The following is a 22,597-nucleotide window of genomic DNA, read 5'->3' on the forward strand; positions in this document are numbered from 1 at the left end:
GTTAACCATAGTCCTCAGAAATCCACCAGAGTTTAGAACACCAAAAGTTGAAGGTTAGGAATATCCGGCCAAAAATGAGGGACATCCAGCAGATCTTCCAGCGGAACCAGAACAATCCCCTAGATGAATTGTCGTTGATATACAACTAACCTGCATGAGGTCAACTGTCCTCTTCTGGTCCGCACAGAAAAACGCAAACACTGTAATTCCCTGGTAATGTCTTAACCTAGAGCTGGGCAGTATACCGAAATTATATTGATATCATAATTGGAGACTAGATATCATAATTGTAATATGGCTTAGGTATTATCTTTTCCTGGTTTTAAAGGCTATATTACAGTAAAGTGATGTCATTTTTGGACTTACCAGACTGTTCTAGCTGTTCTATTATGTGCCTGTACCCACATAGTCATTATATCCACATTACTGATGATTATTTATCAAAACTGTCATTGTGTAAATATTTTGTGGAAAATAGCAGTAGTCAACCCTACTATATCATTGCAATATCGATATCAAGGTATTTGGTAAAAAATATTGTGATATATGATTTTCTCCGCATCGGCCAGCCCTATCTTAACAATCATACACATCCAAGAGTGGCCTGTGCTTGTGTTGGCAGCCTTGTCTTGTGTTGACGTCCCTCTACATATGTGAAACAGCCGTAAGTGCAACTGTCACTTGTGTCACACTTCCCTCTTCAGCAATATTGTGAAGTTTCACTTCTATGCTTAGTAGATGGAGATCAGCGATGCAAATCGCCGTTTTTACGCGGCAGTGAAACTGCTCCAACTGCCCCGCAGTACACAACCCATTATTGCTTTTTCAGTCGATGCCTTTGCATTGGGTTTGTTTTATATGCGAAAGCATCCATTTCTCCAATTCTTTGTTGTTGATCATTTGGTGCAAACACCCATCATGCATCGGATTTTCCTTGGAATCCAATGCAAATACCCGTTTAACTGCAAACATTTGATCCAGGAGAGCATTTCTGTCAGACCTCACTGAAATCTGATGCTAGATGTGAAAGATGAGAAAGCATTGACTATCAGTAAATCTTGCCTGGGTTCATGACCTACAAGGGGCCTCTTATCATAATTATCTACTAGATACCTATATCTATTATATAGATAGTAAAGCACTGAATGCGTCATGTTGTTATGATTGCAATACTGAACAACATAGGCATTATAAGTATTAGACTAGGTATTACAGGGAGATGTGTGGACAACTGATTAATTGGAACACTTAGGCTGATGTAGGTCATCAAACATACAATCGAAGATATCAAAACAGTGTGAATGTGCCAAATAACCCTGAAACTACCTTATACACAAAATAGTATATGTGCAACATGTGGTCAAAATGCTGATGCTGTTTTGTTTTTACTTTAATGTTTTCATTCTGGCCACTCAAAGTGAACATTTTGCAATTTAAATGCCAAACAAGTATATTGTCGCTTTGCCAGACCTTCCTCCACAGCACCGCTTTCTGCTGTCACATTTCTACCTCTCTTGCCCAAGTGAGGGAGCAGTGTGTTGCAAATTTCGGAGCTGACGGTTAAAAATTATGCAAATTAATCAGTGAATGCACTACAGCACTGCCGAGGTCTAACCCCGGAAGTGGAACGTCGTGGATATAGTAGTAATATAAGTAATATCATAGTAATATAAAGTACATTCTGAAACAGGTCCATATCATCAACAGAGAAACAAATTGTACATTTTACTTACATTTCTTTTTCCTTTTTGTGTGCCCAAGCTGTTACTGGAATACTATCTATAAGTGTTTTTTAAATTATTAATAATAATAATAATAATACATTTTATTTAACAGCGCCTTTCTAACACTCAAGGACGCTTTACAGAGAATAAAAAGACAGATATGGGAACATAAAAGTGTAAGTAGTAATAACAAAACAATAAAACAAAACAAACAAACAAAACAAACAACAAAACAAAACAGAACAGTGTATTTACAGATAAGCGAGCTGGAACAGATGGTTTTTAGTCTATTTGAACAGAGGGAGAGAGTTGATGTTGCGGAGGTCGGGTGGGGTGAGTTCCAGAGCTGGGGAGCATGGGGGACAGTGAGGTGGAGGGAGGAGGAAGATCTGAGGGAGCGGGAGGGGACGGCAATGTGTAGGAGTTCTGATAGATTGGGGGGCAAGGTTATGGATGGCTTTGAAAGTATGGAGAAGGTTTTAAATTGTATTCTGAATTGAACCGGAGCCAATGGAGCTGCTGAAAACCGGGTTATATGATGAATGAGGGGGTTCTGGTGATGACACGAGCTGCTGAGTTCTGAAGAAGTTGAAGTTTATGGAGGGATTTTTGAGGAAGGCCAAAAAGGAGAGAGTTACAGTAGTCAAGGCGGGAGGTGACGAGGCTGTAGATAAGGATGGAGGCAGTGTGAGTGGTAAGGGACGGACGAGGCGGTTAATGTTGCGTAGGTGGAAGTATGCAGACCGCAGATATTATTTATGTGTGACTGAAAGGAGAGGGAGGAATCGAGATGACGCCCAGACTCTTACCTGAGGAGGGGAGACCAGGAGTTGTTGATTGGTAGAGAGAAACTATTGATTTTGGATAGGGTGGACTTGGTGGCTACGAGGAGGAGTTTCGGTTTTATCACTGTTTAGTTTAAGGAAGTTTGAGGTGAACCAGTCTTTATTTCAAGTAGGCAGTTATAAGGGACAAGGGGGGAGCGAGGAGTGGTTTGCTGGATAAATAGAGCTGGGTGTCGTCTGCGTAACAATGAAAATGAATGTTGAATTTGCGGAAGATATTGCCAAGGGGAAGTAGTTAGGTGAAAAAGGAGGGGGCCAAAACTGAACCTTGAGGACGCCAGTAGTAACGGAAGGGTGGGATGTGAAAGATTTGAGTTGAATAAACTGAGTGCGGTCGGAGAGATATGAGCGGAACCAGTCGAGGGGTTAGAGATGCCGAGGGAAGAAAGTCTATTGGAGAATGGAGTGCGAAATGGTATCAAAGGCGCACTGAGATCGAGGAGGATGAGGATGGAGATGAGTCCGGAATCAGCAGCTGTGAGGTGATCATTGGTATTAAGTACTGCTTAAGAGCGTTTCATTGGTGAGTCCTCATTAGCCCATTCAAAATATTCCGCAATCCGAGGGTGGATATCAACCTTGAACAACTATGCTGTTTGTGATCATGTGGGCTTCTCCAGATGACCACAAAACAAAATTTCCATTTTGACGGTGCATCACTGCTGTCTCTCATTAGTTGCCAGTTGAAATGTCACAAACAAACAAAATTAAAGTTGAGGCGTAAAATCCAGGGGTGTCTAACCTTTAAAATAAAGCTACTGTGAGACTTGTTGGCTTACACCGGCATCAAAGCGATTCTGCTGCTGATTGTGTGTAAAGTCTATTGGAAGGTGTTTGAAAACTGGCATCTGTCCTTTAAATTTCTCAGTAATACCTGATCCCGTTGTCTGGTTAATGAAACTTTTAAGGTACACAACATTGAGAATTTTAGTAGCTTAAAGTCGTCCATCATTTCTGCTGCAGATCCTTTTGGAGGCGACCCGTTCAAAGAGACAGATCCGTTCAAGGCTTCGTCAGAAGATTTCTTCAAGAAGACCACAAAGATGGATCCCTTCTCCACACCGGACCCCTTCAGTAAAAGTGCCACGTTACCTTCCAAGGTACTTGTTCAAGATCGAGGGCCGGAACATGGAGTTTTAACTTACATAATTATTTCAAATCCCAGTAGTGGCACAGATTTTAAGATTACTCATTATTGTTGGAATACTTAATCAGTAATACAACTGCTTAGTTTGGATTTGCCTTTGGATGGATGAGCGCTGTAAGAGTCGCTTGAGATTTCTGGTAGCGTGTCCTCTGCTGTTCACCCAAACAGTACAGTATAATCTGATTGTATATAGATGTTAAAATAATGGTGTAAAGTAATGGTGCCAGGAACACCTCCAGGCACGTCCAGCTGGGAGGAGGCCTCGGGGAAGACCCAGGACTAGGTGGAGAGATTATATCTCCAACCTGGCCTGGGAACGCCTCGGGATCCCCCAGTCGGAGCTGGTTGATGTTGCTCGGGAAAGGGAAGTTTGGGGTCCCCTACTGGAGCTGCTGCCCCCGCGACCCAATACCGGATAAGCGGATGAAGATGGATGGATGGAAAAACAACAGTCAACAGCCAAGGCATAATTTATAGGTTTGGTTGGGACTTGAGTGAATTTACAATTAATCTATTCCCTGTTCTAATGCTTCCTGCAGCAAACCAGTCACTTTACAAGCAATGACCCATTCTCCTCAAGCAACTCAAAGCCCAAAGGACCAGGTATGATTTCATTCTTTATTCCAACACATCAACACTGTCTGTGGACATCATGTATGTTTATTTTTGGCAAAAACATATACTTGGAGTCAAAGATGAACTTATTTGATTTTGTCGGTCAAAGGTCAAGGTTACTGTTTCCTCACAAAACGCTTTTTTGGCCACACTGTAATTTATACACTAAATATGACAATTTCACACAAATGTAGACTAGTAGGATAGAATGATAAAGTGATGACATTTTAAATCCAAAAGGTCAACTTTACTGAGACATACTTTTCTGGCCATTAGGAACAGGTTTGTGTGAAGCATCTATGTTTCCCCCCCAAAATACACTTAATGCCTTTTATTATTTTATTCATTCAAAGTCTTCACGACACAGACATGTATGTAAACTTCAACTTGGCTGGTTGGCAGAGGCACATAACAGCAAGGCATTTTTTTAATTAAAAACTAAGGGATGTAAGGAATCTGTCCGTCTTTGTGCTTGCCAATATCCAATATTGCCATAAAATACTCTTACTCATTAATGCACTGGATTAGCTTACAATGGCTTAAAGGCCCTGACCCACCAACCCGATAATCGTCCGACAGACATTCTGGCGAGGTCGGTGACTCGAGTCTGTATGGTGTGTTCCATGCCGTTGTTCATCGGATGGGCCAGCGGCCTTCATTTTGGCCGACCTGACATGCTCGGTCGGAAGGTGGGTACTGCTGGCAGTTGGACTCAAATGACCAGTCTGATTGGTAGAGTGCTAACCCGGAAATGACGATAGGGATGAGCGTGACTAGAGTCTCAAAATCTTTTAAACTGACCTTTGTTGATCTGTATTGAAGACAGATTCAGCAACTGCATGGCCTATTTCTCACTTAAAATGTTTTCAGAAACACATTTTGGCAAACTATTGACAAGCCGCTATGATAGTCTGGCTTTGAATTTTCGGAGAAACCAGACCCACGTGACGAGATACCAACACTGTCGGCAGTTGGTATCTCTTCGGTGTGTTCCAAGGCACTTTTATTTTTCAAATCGGGGAGGCAGTCAGTCCGAATGCCTTTTCTGCCAACGGTCAGCCGTCAAGTTGGTGTGTCCGGCCCTTAATACAACCACAGATATTAAAAGGATAATGATCTTGGTATACCTTGGTACAGCAGTTTAGAAAAATAGACAAATTATAGAGCGATTTTCCAACCCTAATCTGAGGTTAGAGTGGAGTCAGTTCTGTCTCTGGCAGTGGTTAGGTTGTTTTTGTGGTGGCATGAGTCTTAATCGAAAGAATAAGTATCTGCTGTCAGTGCACTGGAGCTCTTTCAGTCAGCTGTTTGTTCACTCCAGCAGAAGACAAGCTCTTCAATTTCCTCCAAGATATTAATGCAGTCCATACAAACACATACACAATGTGGGTCAGCTTGAATGCCTCAGTGATTGGAGAAACTTGAGCCTATCACCACAGTGAGGCCACTGCTTGCTCAGACTAAGGTTACCATGTTGGTTTGCCTATCAAAACCATGGCTGGAGAGGAAAGGTGTCCCATTTGCCTACTCACTTCCCAACTTAGATTGTCGATACTACTTCAAATACAGCCACATTGGCTCTGCTTAGGCCTGACATTTATAACCAAAGAATCAAAATGTATACACCAAAGTAAGAGCTAAATATTAACATCAGAGACTTGCATGCTCACTATGACACTGTTAGCATGCTGAGGTTTAGCAGGTTCAATGTTAACTAAGTTCAGCATCTTACTTTAGCGTGTTGCCAATCAAGATTTGCTAATCAATATTGATTAGCAGATCTTGCACAGATTTGTGGCTGTGAATGAAATTCACCTCATGGTGTCACTTGAAGAAACAGCAGGGGTTGTAACAGAGCCAAATCTTTATGTGTAAAAGGGAGAGCTGGCATACATGTAGACACACACACAACACACAACGCCAAAGCTGTTGTGTTGTCGCGCCTGTTTTGCTCATGCTATCTAAAATCACACTGTGGCAGCGTTGTTTGGTTTAGTGTGTAAAAGCAAAGCCAGCGTAATGACGGATCTTCTTTTCGTCAGCAATGCGGAACCCTTCGTGTAGAGGCTACTGTCTCTGTTTTATTGGCAATCCGTCCAGTAGCTGTTATATTTCAGTCAACCAAAATGGTGGATCGACTGACCAAAATCATTTTGTTGTTGTTTAAATGTATTGACTGACCAGATAAATGTTGATTGAGTTCAGTGGATTCCAATGGTGTTGGCTTTTACCATAATCCCACTGCAGGTGAACCCAAATATAGTTTATGATCAATTTTGACATTCCTTTACAAGCCTAAGACCAAGACCCATTAACTTCTACATACTAAATACTTAAGATTTAAGCCAGTTAACTACACAATAGCCTCCTTTTTATTCCGTACAATTTTGAGATTTAAAAAATGTGGATGAAGTGCAAATTAGAAATTCAGGAGATGCTGACACTGTGTCAGTTGACAACACTCTATGGCCATCCATGCTGTAGTTTGTGGTCTGGTTACATTGGGATTGATTTTTGCTCCTCCGTGTTTGTTGTTCAGCTATGGCATTAAACGGACCGAAGTAAAATTGTAAGTAAGCTAGTCATTATGGACACTGATTGTGAATGTCAGTCAGTGACATGAATGTTAATGCCTTTAAATGAATTGTGACTGCTTTTTTCAGACCTGTTTGGCACGTTGGACCCCTTTGGCAGCAGTTCGTTCAACAGCAGCAGTAACAGCTCTGCTGGGTTTGCAGACTTCAGTCTCATGTCGAAGCCCAGAGGCCCTTTTGAAGGCAGAGCTGGCTGGCTGCCAGACTACGATAAGGTACCAGAGGCCAAAACTTATCCTGAAAACACTCTTTGGGTAGATAGCAGTGTTTTCCTAAAACACTTCCTTCCGGATCTCTTAGGTGCATGTATTTTTTGGGTGGATTAAGGGTCCTCCCTCAAGAATATGTGACGTTTTTCATTAAAAAGCATATGCAAGGGCTGCCTAGATAGCTCACCTTAAATGGGACATGCCCTATGTACAAAGGCTGCGTCCCTTTGCTGCATGTCATTTCCCTTCTCTCTCTCTCCCTTTTTGCATCTTCAGCTGTCCTGCACAATAAAGGCCTAAAAAGCCCAATAATAATCTTAAAAAAAAATATTTCACATCGTTTTGGACCATTATTATTACTTAATCTGTGTCTCAAATGTTTGGAAAGCAGATAACAAATAAATAACACCCCAAAACCTATATGACAAACCTTGTTTAAGAAGTTCACTGGGCTCCAGCTACAATCATTAAATCTGTGAAAAGTAATTTAGTTAGGTTTGATGCACACATTGATTTAACATTCTTAGGTGGTACCCAAAACTAAAATGTTTCTATAAAATGCCATATTAGCAGAACATCCAATAAAGGATATCTCATATTTGGTCCAATTTAATCATTATTATTGTTTTAATTAGTTGGGTGTGAGAAATTGAATCGTGTGATTATACTTTGTTTTGGCTGAGTGCTCAAAGAACCACATATTCCTCCTCTCACTCTTTGCAGTCGATGTTTGTGGACGACCCATTCAGCAGGAAGAACGACATGCCAGCTCTGCCACCGAAGAAAAGTGTTCCCCCAAGGCCCATACCCCCCAGTGGTGAGTGTCACACTACAGAGGCTACAGGCTGTTTTGTACCAATGTAGCCTTTAGCACCTTAGTAATAGGGACACTATCAGAACCTTATCACAGCTTCAGTCATTAATTATACAAAATAATAGTTGGATATTTGTTAAATAGCAAGGTGTTTGACTTTGACTATTGTATGGATTTAGCTTAATTATTGCACAGAAAACCCCATAACCATAATTTTATCTTTTTAAGAAAAAGGGAATGATTAAAAGGTCTCTGTCCGAGGCTAGGCTAGTGGAACAAAGGTTAAGGATTTGAGATTACATGGGTTATGGTTATGTCCATAATCACCACCCTGATGGGTTTTACGTGCACGTTGAAGAATGTAGAGTAAGGAGACGGGTGTATGTGTTCATAGACTATGAGCAGAAAAAAGACAAAAATATTAATAAAGGAATTACAACAAAAAAAATTTATCAGGACATTGTAATAGAAATTAAATCAAAGATGAGAGAAAACCATGAAAACTATTGTCCTAGTGGGTTCTATTTCTCTGTGGGTTCATGGGTGACATCATATTACACATCATCATCATTTGAGACTAAATCTATTGATTAGAGCAGTTTTAAATCAAAACCTGATTTATTGTGCTTCCTTAGATATACTGTATATAGTTTTGTTGTGACTTAACACATGTAAAAATGTATTTGCACTGTTGATTTTGTCTTTCCTAGTTTTATTCTTAAAATAAGCAAAGCCATAGTTAATGGATGTCTTGGTTCTCTTTAGCTCTAACAAATAGATACATCTCACTACAAAAAGACCGGTTACCTTAAAAACAAGCTTAGTAATCAAATGCAACAGGCAAGACTATATAAAAAAACAATTTCCTCCATAGAATAAAAGAATAGAATAAGATATTAAGACCGTTTGACTGGCAACTTTTATGTAGTATTTAGTTGTAAACAGTGTTGAAATGTACACATTTCCTGGAACCAGAGAAAAGCTTTTTTTCCCTCTAACGTAGAAAGCACAGTCTTAAACTCTGCTCGATCTGTCAACAGGAAAGAATGTCACTGTGGGTACAGAGAAGATAAAAGCCTTCGTGTGTTTGCCATCACGCACAATGTACTTGTGTGTTATTTGTGCACTGTAGCATGTCATTGAATCTTTTGTATCCTCTCATATTGACAATAGCAAATTTTGAAATTTGCGTTTCTTACTACTACTACAGAACTGGATTTAATTAACTATTACATCAATTTATTTTTTCAGCGTTTTTATTTGCCTGACAGCCGATAAAGTTAATGAATTAAAAAGTGGTCTGCTTTAGCTCGGCTACAGCACTGTGTGTGTCCCTCTGCTTCGGTTTCACCCACCACTGAGTCTGACTTAATGTCCCACCCACAACACTCTCTGTTACTGGGTATTATGTTTAAAGTTTCTAATTTAATAAATAATTGCTTAAAGCATTTAAACAAAGTTTTGTGTTGGACTTTGTAACATTCCAAAATCTTAATTTTTACTTAAAGATTTTCATTTTCACTGTTAATACATATCAGGTCAAATATCAATTATTGGCTTCATTAACTACTAATAATCGGTATCAGCCTTTAAAAAATCAGTATTGGTTGATCCCTAATCTAGACATCTTTTCCTATGAATTTCTGTCAATGATTGGTGTTTTTGTGCTTTTGTGCTGGCAGTAGCCGTGACCAGAAGCATTATGTTTTAGCGTTGTCCGTCCGCCCGTCCTATTCTAGTGAACGCTGGTTAAAAGCCCTTCTAGGGACGGCCATTGGATATTAGCAACAAATATAAATACTGTGATGCTGTACAAATGTCTATGTCTAAGCATATGTCCCTATTCAAATAAGCATGGCACAAACATCCACTTGGACCCATAAATAAACTGAGATTTTGTTGGTCAACAGTCAAGTTTAAAACTAATTTTTGAACCTAACTCAAGAATTCATACTCACATTCCACACACATTTTCATTAGTATAAAATAATGACGCAATGACTTTTTACAGTACATCCAAAAGGTCAACTTCACTGTGACATCATAATGTTTTGTAAAAACACTTTTCTGGCCATTACTCAACACCATAACTCAGGAACAGAAGAATTGGTGACACAAATCTTGAAACTGTGGTGATTGGATCTTCTTTGATGCTGGGTTGAAAATGTGTGTCAAAAAATGCACTACACTACATATATTATGAGAGTCTGGACCATAGACTCTAAAAATAATGGATGTTACTTTTCAACCTTTTGACACATTTCAGGCTTCAAACAAAGATATACAATTTTTATTTTTTGTGAAGAATCACCAACAAGTGGACCAATTGTGAAGTGGAACGAAATCTATTGATATTTTAAACTTTTTTAGCAATAAAAAAACTGAAAAGTGGTGCGTGCAAAATTATTGGGCCCCCTTGTGTTAATACTTTGTAGAGCCACCTTTTGCTGCTATACAGCGGCAAGTCACTTGGGGTATGTCTCTATCATTTTTGCACTCGAGAGACTGAAATTCTTGCCCATTCTTCCTTGCAAAACAGCTGGAGCTCAGTGAGGTTGGAGGAGAGCGTTTGTGAACAGCATTTTCAGTTCTTTCCACAGATTCTCGATTGGATTCAGTCTGGACTTTGACTTGGCCGTTCTAACACCTGGATACGTTTATTTGTGACCCATTCCTTTGTAGATTTTGCTGTATGTGGGATCATTGTCTTGTTGGAAGATAAATCTCCGTCCCAGTTTCAGGTCTTTTGCAGACTCCCAACAGGTTTTCATCCAGAATGGTCCTGTATTTGGCTGCGTCCACTCTCCCTGTCCCTGCTGAAGAAAAGCAGGCCAGACCATGATGCTGCACCACCATGTTTGACAGTGGGGATGGTGTGTTGAGGTGAGACTGTGTTGCTTTTACGCCAAACATATCGTTTTGCATTGTGGCTAAAAAGTTTAATTTTGGTTTCATCTGACCAAGCACCTTCTTCCACATGTTTGGTGTGTCCTCCCAGGTGGCTTGTGGCAAACTTTAGACAAGACTTTTTATGGATATCTTGAGAATGGCTTTCTTCTTGCCACTCTTCCATAAGGGCCAGATTTGTGCAGTGTACGACTGATTTGTTCCTAGACAGACTCTCCCACCTCAGCGGAGTTCTCTGCAGTTATCCAGAGTGATCATGGGCCTCTTGGCTGCATCTCTGATCAGTCTTCTCCTTGCTGAGCTGAAAGTTTACAGGGACGGCCAGGTCTTGGTAGATTTTCAGTGGTCGATACTCCTTCCATTTCAAAATGATCGCTTGCACAGTGCTCCTTGGGATGTTTAAAGCTTGGAAATCTTTTGTATCCAAATCCGGCTTTAAACTTCTCCACAACAGTATTACGGACCTGCCTGGTGTGTTCCTTGGTCTTCATGATGCTCTCTGCGCTTCCAACAGAACCCTGAGACTATCACAGAGCAGGTGCATTTATACAGAGACTTGATCACACACAGGTGGATTCTATTTTTCACCATCAGTGATTTAGGACAACATTGGATCATTCAGAGATCCTCGCTGAACTTCTGGAGTGAGTTTGCTGCACTGAAAGTAAAGGGGCCGAATAATTTTGCACGCACCACTTTTCAGTTTTTTATTTGCTAAAAAAGTTTAAAATATCCAATAGATTTCGTTCCACTTCACAATTGTGTCCCACTTGTTGGTGATTCTTCACAAAACATAAAAATGTTATATCTTTATGTTTGAAGCCTGAAATGTGTCAAAAGGTTGAAAAGTTCAAGGGGGCCGAATACTTTCGCAAGGCACTGTATGTGGGTTACATAACAGTGATTTATAACAAAAGATGTATCCTGGGACTCATTCAATACATTTATATTTTTAAATTTGAAAGAGACTGAAAGAGACAGTTATATTGTTAATTTTCTAAGCAATTAAATGTACAGTAAAATATAAAATTGTTAGAGCTCTAGACAAAGCTTCTGGGTCTGAAAAGTGAAGCCAATGTCGAAGTGCTTTTAACTTGCATTCTATCTCATTTCCAGCAGGGGGCAACTCCACTGGTTGCAAGAAAAAGCCGGCTTGCATGAAAATGATCCTGCTTTATTACCTTTAGTAAACATTTTAATAATGAGTTTATGGTCTTAATCGCTAGTTTCAGGTCTTCTTTTATTCGGCATAATGTTCTATTGGTCAGTTATGGTCCTATTTATTTTAAAATTGACAATAAAGCATGGGAATGCTTTAGAGATGTGACCTGTCAAAACCTGTCAAGGACAGAGGCTTAAACCTTGACCCTCTCACTGTTTGGTTTTACTTCATCGAAGTTAATTGGAAAATTTTGGTCTCCTAAAAATGTCCTTGTTAAGAGTTTTGTAGCACCTTGCGGTTGGCTAGCTAGCTAGCTAGCGCTAGTGGTAGTTGGTAACTGTATGTAAAGTTTGACAAATTTTTGGTGTACTGCCGTACACCAGTAACCGGAGGTCTGCATTTACTTGCCAGTAAAACTTAGTGGAATGATTCAATTTCACTCAGTACAAGTTCCCTTTTTTAGCATTTAGCTTAGCACAGCACAATTGCAACCACAAACAAAGCTGGCTTGATAAGCATCATCCTCACCAGGTCCACCCTCTTGTCTAAAAATCGTCACGTTCGGTTTCTAAAAACCAAGATGGTAAAGGACAAATTGCCATAGGCTTCAAAACAGCGGCCCACAAACCAATGGGTGACGTCACTGCTGCCACTACTGTCCATGGTCTGGACAGACATGATGTAAACTACAACTTAACTGGTTAACAGAAGCATAAATCCGCAAGGCACTAATTCTACTTTTCTGTTTCTTCAACCATAGTAGCCAACACTGCCATTGCCATACACAGGTTTTATTTTGTTAATCCCCAACAAGCTAACAGATGTAAAAGACAGGGAGGCTTGCAAGGAGGCTTCTGTGTAGACACCTACCAACCAAACAACCTGTTCAGATCAGCAAAGATTTAAACTTTTATGAACTTGCACTAAGTGAACTTGCTTTTGAATTATAGCAAGCAAGACAGAAATGTACTCAGATAGAAGGTTGGAAGATGGCTAGATTAAGTTCATAAAGAAACTGGTGGAAAACACAGCAAATACATTTCACATAAGGCCTAAAATAAGCTTTTGTGTCTGCATGGTGGTGTGTTACTGTTTGTAACTGTGTGTGTGTATGTGTGTGTGTTTCTGTGTGTCTGTGTTTGTATTTGTGATTTGTGTTTGTTGGCTAAGGCAGTGCTTGTTGTGTGGTTGTTTATATTTCATTTTTCTTTAAATGCTCTATTCATGCTTCTTATTGCTGTATGCATTTTAATGTAAAACACAATGAGATTAAATGTGCTATATAAATAGAACTTCCCAGGCCTGACTAATGTGCAGATATATACAGAGGTGTCTGCTGACCTATTTGACCTGATGTTAAGTGGTGACAAATATGAAATGAAGTTAACCTGAATGTACAGGAAATTGACCATGTGCTTTTCTGGTGTGTTATAGCTCTTAGTTGGGTGTTGGACTAACCCCAGTAATACCAAATATTGTCTCTCCCTTCTCCACTAGTGTTTTTTTGAGTGACAAAGACAAAGATACATGACATGTATTTGAGATAGAGGTGTGCACAGCATTTGTATATTCATTACTGGATGATATATCCAAACATGGCATCTTTTTCATTACAATGAAAGATGCTGCCCGAAATTTGTATACTATGAGCAGCACCTCCATTTCCTTAGCACTTTGTATTGTGGGATGTAGGGTACATCAACAGTACACTCAGAAATCTAGTGTGAACGCACTACAACCTAAATTGAGATTACTATAGAAGGACACTGGACACTGCTCAAGAAATGTTCTCTCACTTCCCTCTTCAGTGCTCCTAACACATGAGCTTTAGGGCGTTTTCACACCTACCTCATTTGGTACAGGCTTTTGGACTTTTCAGTTTGTTCCAAATCAAAATTGGAGTTGAGAAAAGTGTCTTGGACCTCAGTCCGGATCAAAAGACCAAATTCTCATCCGATCCAAAGAGTCGGTCTTGGTCTGGACCAATCAGAACCATGGGTTGGTTCGTTTGCAGTATAAAAACACTTACTGGATGGTTTGGGCATTTGGACCAATTACAGGAAGTTAGGCAACTACGTACCATAGAAGAAGAAGAATAGACCCAGAAACCCGCCCCTGCTAGAACAAAAATTAGTTGTGGAAATACGTGGGGAGAGTAGGAGGTTAGATATTTAATTTCAATTTGGTCAGACAAAAAAAAATTCTGAGCAGATGAAAAAAAGAAAAAATGCCAAATTGACAACACGCCAACGTCAGATGCACGCCTGTCTACTAACCAATCAAAGGGGGACAGACACGTACATGGTGACGACACGCCGTAGGTATGTCATGGAAAGTTCTTTAGTGCACTAGCAAAATCACCATGTGAAACCAAAAGAATGGGATCAAATGTATGCAGTGTAATTTAACAAAAACACTGGTTCGGACCTTGGTCCAGACTTTTAGGTGTGAAAACGCTCTTAGTGTCTCCATATGGCTCCAACTGTCCAACTGCCGGCGCACATTAATGACATGGAAATGAATGATAATTGATAATTAAAAGATATAAGGAAAATGTTGGATTTAATGCTTCGATTTGTGGTCATTTCCAAAATGTCTGTATGAATGGATTTCATTACCAGAAAGGACAACACTGTTGCTATGAGACTTGGTGCTCATAGGATTCTTTTTCCCCCGTTGAGCGTTTGGTCGGATAGTCCGGTTTGTTTTGGAACTCTGAACTCTGAACCGAACTCTGGTCCACTTGAAAACAGGGGTTTCAGTTCACTTCCAAGCGCTCCACAGTTCGGTTCACTTTAGGTGAGAATGCAATCCGACCCAAATAAAGGAAGTGAACCAAGGAACAGTGCATTTACTAACCTGCAATTTCAACATTGCACACAATTTACAGACTTACATATAATGATTTAAAGATTGATAATTTTCAGATTCATAATTATGACCATGCTTTGCTCGTCATCTGTGACAACACATCATCATCTCTCTTTACTCTGAGCCGCCCTCTCCTTCACTCGCGTACTGTCGGCTTCTCATATTGTTTGTCTACTTCTAAAATATAAGAAACACTAAAGCAAAACCAGACAAACCAAGACGTTATTAATTTGTTGTTGCTCCATTATTTGAGCGACTAGAAGTGTCAGCAAGTTAAGACCAAATGTCATTTGTTTACAGTGTGTGTTTGCGTTTGATAAAGTACAGTGTGAACGCAAACTGAGCGAAGAATGGAACAATGTTGCAACTTCACCTCTGAATCGAACCAAACTATATGTGTGAAAGTGTCCGTAGTGTGAACCCCGATAGCCCAAAACTCTCTTTTCTGTGTTCAGCCTAAACTGGCCACACTTGCAGTGGCTGCAACTACACTATCCCTCACGCTTGCTGACTCAGTGGTTATAGACTGGAACTAGAGAACAGTCTGTTACAAGTTCGATACCAGTCTTTTCATTTGTTCAGCCAAAACAATCAGACTCCAGCAGTTGTTTCTCCACTGTTCACTCTGCACTAATAGCTAAAATTTATGCTAATACTTTTATTTAGATTTTTCTATAGATTTGAAATTTTAAGCTGCTCAGATGTTTGTGTAGACAAATGTGAGGGTGATGTTGTAAGAGCAATGATGTGTGGTTTGCTCGGCCTGTTGTTTGCAGACACACCCCAACTTGCTTCCTCTCTGTTCCCTTTGTGTGTGTGTGTGTGTGTGTGTGTGTGTGTGTGTGTGTGTGTGTGTGTGTGTGTGTGTGTGTGTGTGTGTGTTTACACGGGTGAGTAGTTCAGAGAAGGTCGGGCTGCAGGCTGTGTACAGTGGGCTAATGCCAGCATTTTAAACAATAAAACAATCTTCTTCATATTACATTATGTACTTCATGTTTCTATCTTACTTGCACATACATATGCATGCCGCGTCACTTTCTCACATCAGCTACTGCACATGTGAATGGGTCACGGCTGCAGTGACAGTGCTACAAGTAAATTGGCATAATTTAGGGCAAAATTGTGTATTGTTGTAGTTGATTAAATACTGCATGTGCAATCCTGTGACAGTCATTAAAACAAGATGCCAGTAATGTGGATAATTTAAAACAGGGTGGAGCTCATGATTGTGGTTTCTCAAGTCTGAGTGTGTTTGTGTGTATGTGTGCAGTTTACTGAAAGAGGAAAAAACTGATTGCCAGGCATGCAGTTTTGTTCAGCGTGGAGTGTGAAATGAACTGCTCACCCTAATCAGCCGAGTTATCTTGGTAATGCAGCTAAATACGTATGTGAACGTTGTGTGTCAACGGTTTGACTGGTCTTGTGGTTTGACACCTATACTAGCAACATGGTGTACTCTTTAATGTTCCCACGATCCTCTGCCAGGCCCAGCTTCAGCTCCCTGTTAATAACAGAAACTGCCATTACTAGGATTACTGTTGCTAATTTTGTTCATGTGTGGACCCACCTGTGGTTCCACAGCATTACTAAGTCTTTACATTTTATATTATATAATACAATTTTTTGGTCATTTCAGGAAAATGCAGAACTATTTTGTCAGCGATGGCACATCTGAAATGCATTGTAAGAGATCTTAATAATAATATTAATAAAACATTTTATTATGTTTACATTTTAAATGTTTAAGAAGGCATAAAAGAAGAAATACAATAGAATACATTTAGCTTCATAGAAATACTTTTAACAAAATAGACAACACATAGTAAAATGAATCATTAATTGTTGCCCTAGTTTTACATGCATACATCCTGACTTTGATAACTTATGTGGGAGTAAAACATATATATTAGCATTGATAAATGCATGGCAACTGTCAACAGGAATGTGAATGTGTGTGGTCTATGAACATGAACATCAGTTGAATTATCTAGCTGGTAAATTGGTGAACCAACAGTTGGTAATGTGGGCAGAAACCCAAACCAAACGTTTTACCAGGAAACCGTTGAGAATGATTCCGTGGGTAATGGGGTATCACTTATGGTTTTGGTCCTCTGACTGTTTTTTCCCCCATATACTAGCAGAGGATGTAGCACTGCATCACTTTTAAAAAATTTGGGTTGGCACTCGATATGACATTTCTTTGGTGTGCCCAAGTGGAGGTGAAACTTGAGTGCGGCTTTCAAAAGCTGGTAGCTGTCCTTAATGTGACACCGGAGGTGAAGCAGAGCGTGGGCAGAGCTGTGAGAACTAGAAACTGTAGTGTTTATGTGTTTTTAAATGGATCAAATCAGATCCTGTGTTATCAACATAGTTCACTAAGGGGAGAATAACTCACAAGCTGCAGTGATGAGTCATTGTATCTCTCAGCTATCAATACACGTTTTACATCCTCCTCCTGAGATACTGAGAGACCTGAAACCTGTGATATGTGTTTATTTCTGTTTTTATGCTTCTCTTAGCATGTGTTTCTCACCACAAAGCAGAAATGTCTGTGCTATCCGAGTCACAACTTGACTGTGTGTCCTTATTAATGAATTTACACACAAAAAGACATACTGCAGAACAAGAACAAACAACAAGCTTAACAAAGTCAAGTCAACTTAATCTATCACAAATCACTATGACTGTGGCTGGGACGATATGCTTTTGTTCGGATTCGATTCTTTCACATTACATGGTTGCCTATTTTATTCAATATTTTTGAGTATTGTGATATTCTTGTCCTTCTTTTAACAAAAACAGAAGTTGAATAATACACTTCTAGAGACATTTCTAAAAACTTAACACAACACATGACAGCCAGTCAGTCTGAAATGTATTTAATTTGTAAAGAAGATCATCGCATGGATTTTTCTGCAATGTCTGCTTTCAGCTGTTTTTCTGGAAACTACATAGCCTAGGAGGTGACATGGATAAAAAAAAAACATATATATATAAATCCTTAGACCCGTGAGTCGGATGAGGAAAAACTTACGGCCTTTGATTTTGTCCTTCATCATTCTCTCTGTATCGAGCAGCTAATCCAACATGGATTTGATTTTATCCCTCATCCTCCACCTCATTCCTCCACCCTGTCTAGTTCACCTACCTAGCCTTGCTAAAATCTAGTGATGACGAGATGAAGCCTCATGAAGCATTGAAGCTTTCCAGCAAAGTGGTTTGCAAAGGGGTTCCTTTCTTGAGTTTTGTTTGCTCACAACACCAGCTGTTGGTCTAAGAGTGTAAAACAGGCAAATACATTACAGGTGATCTATGTGATCTCTGATACACTGTACCAGAGACAGTTATTGACTGTATTTTACGTCAGTAAAGACTTAAAAATGACAATCGGAATTCCTTGAGAGGAATGCGGCTATTGAATGTGTGTTAATTAATCCTTTTGGTCATAATATAATAATAGCAGGAGGGGCAATATTAGTTTTCTAAAACTGGATGGTGGCAGTGGTTTAACCGGGCAGAAGGCCGTCAATGTGCTTGTGTAGATCATGGATGTGTTATAAAATCTGTAGGTTCAAACCACTTTCTTAGCACGTGGTACTGACGGGCACAGGGCATGAAGTTAACGTTTTAGACCACCTGCCACAGTGATGGGTGGATTAAAAAATCCACACGCCACTGCCTCTTTTATTGCCTCATAAAGGTGAAAAACAGGAATTGCTGTGTCTGTATGAGCCTACTCGTGGACATTGGGCAGTCGTCATGTGCTGTAGTAGGGGGGGGCGGCCTGGGACACTAATAAACTGATAAAGTACTTATTGGACTTTAACTTATCATTGCACCTTCAATAATGTAGTTGTCCTCAATTTAGGTCATCCTGTACATCTGCATTTTTTCCTGCATCCACCGTGTGTGATTGTGTGATTGTGTGTTTGTGTGTGTGCATTGAAAAAAATACAAACTACAGTGCACCCAAACAAACTCATAAAATAATGAAGTGCCAACTTGAATTAAGATAATTAACTTTTGCAAGCCAGATATTAAAACAAAAAACAACAGCATTTGAAACAGTAATGCCGCTTGTTGCCATTTGAACTACAGTAGCCTATAAAACATTTCTGTTTTTTTTAAAAAAATGAAATAAACATGATTGTTTATTGTTTTAATAGAACAAAAGATGTGAAAATCACTGTAGCATATTTTAACAGACAATTAGACCTCATCATTTTATTCAACCGGTAATTACTGGATAATGGAAAGTCACGTAAACTGCACAGGTTGTCCATGCCTGTTTAAGTTAGCAAGGATTTGTTGGCATGGTGGAAAAAAATATAGAAACTTTCCTATGATATGAAAACTCTCATCCCTGTGATGATGGTTACCTCTGTCTTTTATCTCTCTAGGTAAGAGTACTCCAGTGACCATGTCTGGCACAGCTGATCCTTCCAAACCATGTGACCCCTTCCAGCCATTTGGCGGTGAAGCCATCGACCCGTTTCAGAGTAAAAAAGGCCCGGGAGACCCTTTTAGCGGCAAAGACCCTTTCGCCCCATCCTCAGCATCAAGTAAAGCCTCTAAATATTCTACCTCTGGTTTAGCAGACTTCAGTTCTGTAAGTTGAGATGGGTGATACTGTTGCCATTGTCTAGACCAGGCCACATAGCTGTCAGTCACTAGATTTAAGTTATAGCGCCATTAGCATGCTACAAAGACTGATGAGTTCTGAAAGTGCTCAAAGGATGAAGCAGAGTTATCATCTCAGTTGCTACTGTATGCCTTACAACAAGGTATGGTCATAAGAAGTTTTGGGGGCTTGAATCTGATTACTGAGATCACATTCTCTAATTGCAGATTGAGACCCGATAACAATGTGGGCAGAACTGAGATAAGGAGAATGCTTATTAATACCAGTTGTGTGAAGGCAAAAGCCCATTATCGGATGAATTTTTTCAGATTAGCAACTCTTGATTGTTATCATTATCAACATTGATTAAACTTGTGAATATTTTCTTATTTTCTGAGAATGAGAAAACCAGAAAATTTATTAGAAGAAGTTCAAACAAATAATGAAGGTGCTTTTTGGAAGGGAGCACAAAGTTCGAAAGAGAAGAAATACCCAAGGCACTCTTTCAAAAAGTTAAAAAACTTTTATTCAGATGGCTATTCCACATTTAAATTGTTAGTATGTTAAAATAGAGCTTGGCAGCGGTACAAGCCTTTTTTCGCAGTATAGCCCTCAGCACACACATTCCCATACAAGATGATCACAAACACCACCAGTAAACTCACAGGTAACAAATGCCAATTCATAATATTGTATTGCTGAAAAAAATAATACAAACATTGTTTAAAAAAAAAATTAAAAATAAATGCCAAATTTGTGTTTTGCGTAGTTTAATGCCAAATTTATCAAATCATATGTGAGAATACAGCTTACCTCACTAAGAACCACGGCCGAGGTGGTACCAACCAGGGAATGACGACAACAAACTGTGCGTTTCAGATTTCAGTCAGGCAGTTATTTGTATACTTGTTGTTTTCTAAGCAGGGAATATTGCTTCTGGCTGAGTGGTGCTACTCAGTTTAACTGTGAGTCCAATTTATCCATCTGACACGAGACACAGCAGTATCACAACTCAACTCTCAGCTCTCGAGTCTGTCTGCCCTGCATGGCCTTGCTGTGCGTGTGCTACTTTGTTCATCATTTGTTGTTGGCAGTTGCTTAGTGCTTTAACTCTGCTGTCTACAGAATAGGATTAGGGCCACATGTTAAAAGAAAATGTATTTGTCTTTTGAGTTTAAAGTCAGAATTTTGACTTTGAACTCGGAACTCAAATTATTCTTTTTACCTGTGTCCCTAATCCTCTTCCGTAGCTGTCTGTTTTTGTTATGCAGGTTATATATTATTATGTTAATGTAGTTTTGCGTCTCCTTACCACTCTCAAGCATCCTTTCCCAACTATATTCTCAACCTGGGGACATGTCCCCCACTTTTCAAAATCTTGTTTGTGTCCCCCCCCACTTTCAAATTTGTTTGATATAATTTTATTTTTATAACTCTCGGTGATTGCCTCCTATTTTAAGCAATAAAGAAAGTAAGACATATTTTTCTTATACATAGTTTAGAACTATTTCTTTTAGCATAATTTATCATTAGGATACACTTAATTATTTCCTGGGTTTTGTACCACCACAGTCCAAAAAAAAACAAAGCTACACCCTAGCATATAACTAAAGTATATTGGAACAAAAGACAAGGCTGAAGGTACACACAACACCATTACATTCATTTTATTTTTTTCTGTATTGGCATTGAGATTCAGAATCTCTTTTACAAGGGAGTCCTGGCTAAGACAGCAGTATAAAATTAATGAAAAGTCAAGGAAAAAATGAAGACATAAGAAAAAAAGAAAGAGACAGTTTTATGCAGTCTGTGGGCTGAACCAATTGGATAGTGAACCGTAACGGTCATAAACATGTGCGTCATATTTACATTCTAAGCTAAGCTAATCCTTTAGGATGGTGGTGTCTGAGCATGAGCAACTATATTTATTATTTATTTGTGAAGTAGTGATTCAGAACATGCTGAAGTACGTGTTGATTTACTCCAAGGATGCTGCTACATGCACACTTTCAGTGCTTCTCCCTATATGCATACAGCAGCGTAGCCAATCGTGAAGTGCTTATAGAGTCCCACCTGCAGTCTGATGACATCATCACTCAGACTCATCTTTTGTCACTCACTCTCTGCATGTCACATTGCATGTTTAGCTGCTCTTTCCTTTAGCTCCCAGTGCTGTTTGTCGCTGCGTGAAGGGATTCACTGACAGTTCTGTTTCACCACAGTCCATTGTCCCATCTGTTATTGGCAAGTGTCTACTTTAAATTTAGTAGTTTGTTAGCATTGTAAAATGTCATGATTGAAGTTCAATAAAAAAATAAAATAAAAAAAAAACAAGTAGCAAAGCACAAATGGTGTAGATTGTTTCAAAGAGGCCTGAACAGAAACTGCAGGTATCCCCTCACACAGTCTGTGTTCTGTGGTGTAAACTCTCCTGGTTCAGGGATTTCTGGTTCATAATATCTCTCTTCTGTAATCCACCTCTCTGACAGGACCTGACAAAGCCAAGGTAAGAGACTGAACACAATGAAATTCACATAAAATGATGTCAATTAATAACCATAAGGCAGTGCATTTCAGATGTATGTTAAATCATGTGTTTTGGTAAAAAAAAAAGGATTGTACCTATGTTATTTATTTTTTAGTTGGGTACTAACATTATCCAAAATGTGTATGACAATGTTCAAACCCAGAGAAATCTGTAATTTGAATCAGAGACCCAGAGGGTGTCATTAGCTCACCTGTCAATGGCATCATCAAATCTTTAACCCCTCCAGTTGCTTTAACTTCTGGCAAAACACAGGAAACACCAGAAAATACGTTAGAGCAGCAGTTTTTAGGCCAAGGACCCCTTAGCTGAAAGAGAGAAGGAGCAGGGACCCCTTAACATTGACTTGTTGAAACCTGCTGAAATACTAATAAAATGCATATTAAACTGGATCTACAATAACTTGTACGGTGGCCTAAAGCCTTTACACATAACTTTTTATGGTGCATATAACACTAAGCTTTTTGCATATTCATATACTTAAACATCATGTTTTAATGTTAAAATGTGGCAAAGTAAATTCTTAAGCTAAACTGTGTCTGT

General features: G+C 39.4%; 1 protein-coding gene across 9 annotated transcripts in view; it reads left to right on the forward strand.

Annotated features, from left to right (window-relative positions):
* LOC116695118 (epidermal growth factor receptor substrate 15-like 1) overlaps nucleotides 1–22,597 on the forward strand; it is a 61,812-nt gene that overhangs the window by 35,929 nt on the left and 3,286 nt on the right. For all 9 annotated transcript variants that reach the window (XM_032525180.1, XM_032525185.1, XM_032525181.1 and 6 more), the window contains 6 exons: nucleotides 3,533–3,669; nucleotides 4,256–4,319; nucleotides 6,995–7,140; nucleotides 7,858–7,951; nucleotides 19,289–19,450; nucleotides 21,999–22,015. In XM_032525180.1, the coding sequence (XP_032381071.1) occupies nucleotides 3,533–3,669; nucleotides 4,256–4,319; nucleotides 6,995–7,140; nucleotides 7,858–7,951; nucleotides 19,289–19,450; nucleotides 21,999–22,015 (620 nt within the window). The remainder of the gene's footprint in view (nucleotides 1–3,532; nucleotides 3,670–4,255; nucleotides 4,320–6,994; nucleotides 7,141–7,857; nucleotides 7,952–19,288; nucleotides 19,451–21,998; nucleotides 22,016–22,597) is intronic.

This window comes from Etheostoma spectabile, chromosome 9 (genome assembly GCF_008692095.1).
Source record: "Etheostoma spectabile isolate EspeVRDwgs_2016 chromosome 9, UIUC_Espe_1.0, whole genome shotgun sequence".
Classification (NCBI taxonomy): Eukaryota; Metazoa; Chordata; class Actinopteri; order Perciformes; family Percidae; genus Etheostoma; species Etheostoma spectabile.